At 35.3% G+C, this 8,891-nt stretch overlaps 1 protein-coding gene across 1 annotated transcript; it reads left to right on the top strand.

The window, feature by feature from the left end:
- The first annotated feature begins 1,753 nt into the window (after positions 1-1,753).
- LOC111489833 (protein NRT1/ PTR FAMILY 3.1) lies at positions 1,754-4,241 on the top strand. The gene is made up of 4 exons (XM_023138246.1): positions 1,754-1,981; positions 2,078-2,295; positions 2,570-3,129; positions 3,201-4,241. The coding sequence occupies exons 1-4, from the start codon at positions 1,906-1,908 to the stop codon at positions 4,093-4,095; spliced, it is 1,749 nt and encodes a 582-aa protein (XP_022994014.1). The 5' UTR covers positions 1,754-1,905; the 3' UTR covers positions 4,096-4,241.
- Positions 4,242-8,891: the final 4,650 nt, after the last annotated feature.

Genomic DNA, 8,891 nt, shown 5'->3' with positions numbered 1-8,891 from the left:
AAAAAAAAAAAAAAAAAAAAAAAAAAAAAAAAAAAAAAAAAAAAAAAAAAAAAAAAAAAACTCATTTTCCTAAATCAATCAATGTAAAATAACCACAACTGACGTGAAAAGTGAAAATTGAAAAATCATATGCATCGTGCAATAAATCGTTCATTGACTAGAAGTTCAAATATTTCTATTAGAAATGAGAAAATGATAATAGAAAAATCCAAATAAAACAAATATAATTTTCAAAAATAGAAAATTAAAACTCAAAATCTTCCCTAAACGAATCCTACATTAATTGATCACATGATTATCTAAAAATTGAGAGGGACATTAAACAAGAGAACAAAAAGGATAAGTTATTACTATAACATTTGCATTTAAACAAGGTTAATTAAAACTAATTAAGTGGTGTGTCGCTTTCAAGTTTCAAACATGATTAAAAGGGATGGATGAATGATCATTTGTTCATTATGACATGTTTGAAAAATGAATTTGAAATTTCCAAAAGAACCCCACAAATTTATGAGTCAGAAAAGGATTTATACTTTTAAATTTAAATATTTTTTTTATTTACTTATTGATTCATTGTGAGGTTGAATTTAACCCATTAAATTATTAGATTTTTGTATTCTTGTGGGGAAGTCATTAACTCTCCAATATTTTGCCAAAATTTCTACGTATAGTTTATATATTTTAAATAAATAATATATCAAACACTATGGAGGAAAAAAATAAAAACTTAAAAAGTATGGAGTACTACGTGCATTATTACATTGTACCATGATTCTAGATGTAGGACCTTATGTATGTTGTGATACTCGATTAAAGGAGGGGTAAACCACATCTGAATGAGAGCGCTCCCAAGAATAGAATCACTAATAAATACTTAAATAAAAGTTATTGTCTATACCAACAATGTGTACCTTTCCTTTTCGGTGGCTCAATTATAGGAACTTTATGGTTAAGCGTGCTTTACTTGGAGTAATTTTATATTGTAAGTGAAGATAGAACATGTTGGAATAATTTGTGTTAGTTTGTGAGCATAGTTTTTCACTCTTAGAAGTGAGGAACGATTAACATAACCATGATGTTGAGAATCCTAAGCTATGATATGTATGGTATGTTTAACCGTTGAAGACTTTGTAAATCATGTGTTGGCTATAGATCATGCCATCTAGAGGACGTGGAAGAGAATGTAGCGGAGTCTAGTTCGCAAGAGATCTGTAATTTAGACGTATGCAGCAGCGTCACCCCAGTGACACCTACAGCTGGGGTCACTTATTGACTCAAGTCACGTGTTACTTTTTGTCCATCTTTACAAGTTTTCATTTGAACGAAAGCGTACGTATCAAATTTTTTAAGAATAAAGAATATTCTTTTTAATTGAACCAAAATATAATAATAATGGATTAATAAGAAAGAGATAAAAAGGAAATGAAGACGGAATCATTTTTGTCCCATCAATCATGCACAACAATAATAATACTAACAAATTTGAACGCCCAACACCGCCACCGGCTGCCGTTTCTTATCTAAGAGTCCCCGGCCACCGCTTCTCTCCCTTTCTAAAACATACGTAGTAGGTGAACTCACTGGTTTCACTTTTCGCTTTAGGTAATCTTCCTATTAATGCTGTAACTTGTAAGCAATCATACATAACGAGCCATTTAACTAACACACATTTATTTCATTTCTTTTAAAAAATAATAAATAAATAAATAAATTGAAGAAAATTCCCGAAATACTTGTGGCCAGAATTAGTCACAGGAGCTGCAAAATTTGTATTCATCTCTGTTCTGAAGATTTGTGAAGAGTGTAAAATGTTGTGATAACGATGAGGTGCCTATAAACAGGGAGAGCTCCCCATAAGCCATTTCCACCACCACTGCCCAAACGCCTTCGAGGAAGAACCCAACAATGGAGGAGCAGCAAAGCACTAGAAACCATGTGGAAAGGAAGAAGGGCGGCCTTATTACTATGCCCTTCATCTTCGGTACTCTTCTTCTTCTTCTTCCTCTTCGATTAATTAATTTCTGTTTAAAGTGGGGATTTTGATTTTGGCTTTTGTGGGTTTTTTACGGTGAATTAGCTAATGAGATCTGCGAGAAGATTGCTGTGGTTGGTTTTAATACCAACATGATAAGCTACTTGACCAAGCAGCTCCATATGCCATTAACCAAAGGAGCCAATACCATCACCAACTTCAATGGAACCGCCAGCTTGACGCCCCTCATCGGAGCCTTCATCGCCGACTCATACGTCGGCCGCTTCTGGACCATCACTGTCGCCTCTATCCTCTACCAGATTGTAACTCCTCTGTTTCCACTCCATATTTTACTCTGTTTTTCTTCTTACAAACCCATATCATTTTTGTGGTCTATTATTAATTTTCTTTTGACAAAATTTATAGACATAGGAAATTTAAAAAAACAATTGTCAATTTTTAGTGAAAATTAATCAAAATATTCCATTTTTTTAATTTCAACTCAATTAGAAGTGAATAGTTTTGTTGAGCATTAATACTCTGCTTTATTAGTTACAATTATGTCTAGCGAAACTAAGATAATGTTTGTGGGTGTAGGGAATGATAAGCCTGACGACGTCGGCGGTGGTGCCTGGACTGAGGCCGCCGCCGTGCAAGGGCGGAGAAATCTGCGAAGAAGCCAGCGGCAAGCAGTTGGGAATACTATACTTTTCTCTGCTGCTAACGGCGCTGGGGTCAGGGGGGATCCGGCCGTGCGTGGTGTCGTTTGGGGCAGACCAGTTCGATGAGTCGGATCCAAAGCAAGGGAAGAAGACGTACAAATACTTCAACTGGTATTATTTCGCGATGGGGGCTTCGATGCTGGTGGCGGTGACGGTGCTGGTGTACGTGCAGGACAACATAGGGTGGGGTTGGGGATTTGGAATTCCCACCATCGCTATGTTCCTTTCCATTATCACGTTCGTTTTGGGGTACTCGATTTACAGGCACTTGGACCCCTCTGGCAGCCCCTTTACACGGCTGCTCCAAGTGAGCGTTGCAGCGTTTAGGAAAAGGAAACTCGAAATGGTTCCTAATTCCACCTTGCTTTATCAAAATCATGACATTGATGACCCAATTTCTCGCGATGGCAAGCTTCTCCATACCAATCATATGCGGTAATTCTTGTTTTTCTCTATAACAATCATATGGGTTAATTCTGTAGATTAACATGTGAAAAACGATGCAGATTTCTGGACAAAGCAGCCATAGTGACAGAACAAGACAAGGTGAAAGTGGGGGAAAAACCCAATCTTTGGAATCTAAACACAGTCCACCGAGTGGAAGAGCTGAAATCCGTAATCCGAATGGGTCCAATTTGGGCCTCTGGAATCATCCTAATCACAGCCTATTCCCAACAGTACACGTTTTCACTCCAACAGGGCACAACCATGGACAGAAGACTCACAGATTCCTTCAAAATCCCAGCCGGCTCTATGAGCGTTTTCACTCTTCTCACAATGCTCATAACCATCGCCTTATACGACCGCATCTTCATCCCCATCGCCCGCCGCTTCACAGGCCTCGACCGCGGCATTACCTTCCTCAAGCGCATGGGCATCGGTCTTGTAATCTCAATCTTCGCCACATTGGTAGCTGGCTTCGTTGAGAGAAAGCGCAAGCATGTGGCCTTTATTCACGGCCTTCAAGATCACCCCTCCTCCACCATCCCCATTTCCATCTTCTGGCTTGTCCCCCAATACAGCCTCCATGGCATGGCCGAGGCTTTCATGTCCATTGGCCATCTCGAGTTCTTCTATGATCAGTCCCCTGAGAGCATGAGGAGCACTGCTATGGCTCTGTTTTGGACATCCATTTCGGCTGGGAATTATTTGAGCACCCTTTTGGTTACGTTGGTGCATAAGTACACCGCTGGCCCCAATGGGTACAATTGGCTGAGGAATGATAATATTAATAAGGGGAAGTTGGAAAACTTCTATTGGTTAGTTACCCTTTTGCAGGTTTTTAATCTTGTTTATTACGTAGTTTGTGCCAAGATGTATACTTTTAAGCCTTTGGAGGTTCAAAGGAAGGTTGTGGATAGCTCTAAGGTGGATGAAGTTCAACTTGTGAACCCGGTTTAGTTTCATTGATGTTGAGTAGTCGTTGCTAGTGTTTTTGCATAGTACGTGCTATAGTGGAGAAAATATATAAGTTTCATGCTTCCAACGACTTATGTTATATAGTCGGTCAATAGTAGAGTGAATAAGACACTAAGGATCATTTCAAACTACTATAATTTGATCTACACTAATCATCCGTTTGCTATATACATATTTATAAAAATATTGGCCATTGAAGCAATCTGAGTACACAAGAATGACAGGGCATCAACTTCCACCCATCCTTATTTTTCTTCCTCGGGTCACTTCTCACTTCAGACTAGTATCTGGCATCGCAATCATTTGCTAAAACATCTACCATATCTTGAATAATTAAATATCTCAATCCTAAGAACATGAAGAATGAGATAGCGAGGTTAGAAGGAAACTCTCAGACAACTAGAAGATGGCAAACATGTACAATTATTAAGAATACATCTCCAAAAACAGTTTATTTTGAAAATATATATAGTTTAATTCACTATATATAGTCATTGAGTGAATACAAAAACCTAACAATTTTTAGATTTGAGGTAGGATCGTGTAGTAATTTTATTCTAGAAAGATTCTCCTCATCATCAATACCTCGAGGGCAATGCAACATCTATATGAGCTACAAAAGACTAGCAAAGGTTTTGAACAATCTCAATTTTCCAACATCAACATAGTTTGTCAATGTGTTTGCTGGATTTTTTGCACCGTCTATCTTCTCCAAACACATATCACCTTCTTCCACTAACCTACAAGTGAAGTGGTATTATCTTTTAATGTGTTTTATCTTTGAATAATGATTGCGTTCCTCACCAACCATATGAAACTTTGACTATTTGTATAAAAAAATCTTTTTAGGTTGCTTCTTACTTAACTCTTCTCGATAATCTGTCATTCATATCCTCTTTTCCATCTTCTATCTTCTCCAAACACGTATCACCTTCTTCCACCAACCCATGAGGGGTGGTATCATCTTCTAATGTGTTTTATCTTTGAATGATAGACTAGGTTCTTTACCAACTGTATGGCATTTTGACTATTTGTATAAAAAAATCTTCTAGCTCTTTAAGATAATTTGCTATTGTCATGTACTCATCCTCAATAAATGAAGCTTGGACATCCAACTCACCGTTGTTCCATCTATAATGTATAGATTAAGCTCTCAACATTATAAACATATGGAACTAATGTTATTTTCTCACACTTAGCTTTTTTTTTTTGGAGATTCCCCATTTAACAATTTAACACGATTTGTAAGTGACATTTTCATCAAAATTTCACATCATAATATCTCCAGTTTTTTTTTTTATGTTCTTGTCATCCAAAAATATGTTAGAACCATAACCTATGAAATAGCACTTGACAACCTTAACATCAAGCTTGTCTCTTTTCTTTGGATCAACATGAACATATACAATGCAACCAAAGGTTCTCGAGGGAAAGTACTTGAGCTCTTTTACTATACATACTTCTTCTAACATCTTGAACCCCAAGAGTTCTTGCAACTCTTTATTGACTAGATGAACTATTGTATTCACAGCATCGTGCTAGAATATCTTTGGCAACTTATAATCAATCCTCATACTTCTTATCTGCTCCTTCAATATTTTGTTCACTCTTTCAACAACATCATTTTGTCTTTCCTTATTGAGAACTATCTTCATTAATCTTACTCCCTCATTGAACATAATGTTTTAAATTTTGATTTGTCATATTCTTTTCGATTGTCATACCTTAGACAGTTGATCTTCAAATCGATCAGATGTTCAACTTTAGGTTTCCACCTCTCGAAAGTAACAGAAGCGTTTGATTTGTGTTTCAAGAAATAAACTCATACCTTCATGCTTAAATCATTAATAAAGATGACGTATGACTTAGATACACCAAATGATGAAACTGAAGATGGTTCCCAAGCATATGTATGCACCATTTTCAACTGTACTTTCTTCCGTTCTTTAGCAACCTTTGTGGATCTAACTGATTTATGTTTATAAAATTGAAAATGATCTCCAAACATGTATATGGACCATATTTGTTTGGGCCCTTCTATTTTCCTCTTCTCCTTTGATCAAGAGAGTAAGCGTACTACTTAATTTCTCGTTTGCGAATGTTTTTGCTAAAAAATCATCTCAAATTTATTAAACTGCAGTTTCTTAGATCTTTGGGAACTACTGGTCGCACCAACAACAATATCTTAAGACTTGGGTAAATATGACATCAAAATTAATGTTTTAATTCTATTGTCAAAATTAATTTTCATGTCGCTCAATTGACTTACAATCATATTGAATTTATTTATATGATCGGTAACAAATCCACCTCAAACATCTATAAATTGAACAATCTATGCATCAAATATACCTTGTTCATAGTTGACTTTTTTTTTTTTTTTGAACAAATCCACACTGCCTTCAACAAATCCAATGTTGTCTTTCTTCTTGATGATGTTAACACCACATTTCTAGGCAACATCAACTGAATCAACCCTAGAGCTTGCCGATCTTTGAACTTTCATTGCTTCGTGGTCATGGAATCTGGCTTCACCCTGGATAAGGGTTCATGATCTTTCTAATAGAGATAATCTTCCATTATCATCTTCCAAAAATCAAAATCGGATCCATCAAACTTCTCGATTCTAATCTTCGAGTTTCCATCTTCATAGATTGGGATGAATCTCTCATAACTCTGATATCAATGGTTAGGATAACACAACTCACCCTCAATCCTATATAAAAATAGCACGAAGAACAAGAGAGATAAAATACAAAAAGAAATAGACATAGTAACACCAAGATGGTAAGCATCATGACGGCTAGGAATTTAAATAAATGATTTCAAGCACGTGGCGTTACAAAGAATATATCTTCTAAAACACTATTTATAAAATATATATGAAATCAGCTTACCCAGGTGTATATCTCGAAAGAACTTCATTCGAATATAGGTCTAACCGTTAAACACAATATTTTTAATTAGTTTGGGCTTGGTTGGTATCTTATTTTAATAATTTTCTTTGAGATTATGCATATTAACCCATCTTTAAATTTTTAATTTTATGGGTTTATTTTATATTTTAAGAAAATAATACAAAGTTATAAAATTAATTATTTATTTAATATAGAATTAAAAAAATTCAATAATGGGAGGACGTTTTATCCACGAATTGGAAATTGGATCGATTATTAAATATAGACTTCTAATTAATTTTTAAATAAATATCTAAGAACACACTAAAAAAGGAAACCTGGCGGCTCGGCGCCCAAGGGTGGGGCCGGCTTAGCTGTCTTTGGCGGCATTTTGGAACCACTCACGTCATCATTTTTGCCTTTATTCCCTACCCCCCTCACTTTTCTCTTATTCTTCTTTCCACCCCCACCATTTTCTTTATTATTCTTTTACTGCCCATTTCATTTTTAAATTCTTCTTTGACATATCCAATGGCAGGAGATATACTTGTCTGCTTCCACGTCTATTGCTCTTCATGTGGATTCTTTACGCGGTTTCTGACGTGGCCAGAACGTGTGTGGGCCCTGCTTTCTCGCACGTCATCACTCTTATCTCTCAACCCGTTTTTTATTCTTTATTTTAATTTTTTTTTAAAATGGAATTGACCGTTCGTTGCGGTCGATTGCGTAACGTTGCAAATTACAATTACTATTCATTGGTTGCCATATTATTGACCTTATCTTTTCCTTTTTTTATATTTTTTTTTATGCTTTTTTATTCGAAAATAATAGAGGAGGAAGTGACTTTTAAACTAATTCCATATTTAATAATAGATAAGGAGCACGAAATGGTTTTTTCCTAACAAGATGGGGTCGGTTCGACCTTGTAGGTTGTGAGTGAACCAATGGACTTGAGCCAATTGACCTTATCAATTGAGTTTGGGCCACTCCCTTCATTTTTGTGCATGTCCAATTACATCACATTTAACGTTTAATACTCAACTAGAGAGCGTAGTAGTGCAGCAATATAAGCATAATTTTCTAATTAATTTTTCATTTTTAAATTTTAAATTGGTTGTACTAAACTTTGGAATTCCAAAGTCATGTTGCTCTTATTGGTATTAGCCCTCGAAACTCATGTGTCATTTAAAAACGTATTAAAATTATAGATTTTTATAATACAGTATTTATCAGGTTTTATTCATCCCATTATATTTACTCTCAAACATAACAATTATTCACTTAAGCTTAATTAATTTAAATGTGCAACTAATTAGAACCCGACCACACCAATTAACCCAACCAAGGGAAGTTGTTAATGAACTTTCTTAATTTTACTCTTCTAATTTCACTTGAAGCATTCCACAACATCATAATTTATAACATTATTATGGAAATTAGCTCATCTAATGGTAGGAACTAATCCAAACTTGCATTCAAATATCAACCAGTAAAATAGAATACCTATAAATTGATAGTTATAATTAAGTGAATGACGATGACATGAATATTGCTAAAAGTACATATTTGATTGCTATAGCGTTTATGTAGTTAGAAGTATTTGAAAAGTCTTTTTGAATTATTAGTATTTATGTTAGTTTCAACCCCCAATCTAGAAAGTAGTCAACCGTTGAAAGAAAAACTTGATTGCTAACTAAATCCCATTTCAGAACAACCACTTAAAATTGAGAACCAAACATGACCTAGATTGAGCAATTGTGTGCTAAAGAGACTGTCTTTCCTAGAGGTTGTGAGCTCATCAAATCAATTGTTTTCAGCTTCCATTGGACGATCACAAACTCCATCAAACACTATATCTTTATTTCGATGATTTCACTCTTT

The sequence above is a fragment of the Cucurbita maxima genome, unplaced genomic scaffold, assembly GCF_002738345.1.
Source record: "Cucurbita maxima cultivar Rimu unplaced genomic scaffold, Cmax_1.0 Cma_Scf00014, whole genome shotgun sequence".
In the NCBI taxonomy this organism is placed as follows: domain Eukaryota; kingdom Viridiplantae; phylum Streptophyta; class Magnoliopsida; order Cucurbitales; family Cucurbitaceae; genus Cucurbita; species Cucurbita maxima.
The sequence above is the reverse complement of the archived record's forward strand: the minus strand, read 5'-3'. Positions and strand labels throughout refer to the sequence as shown.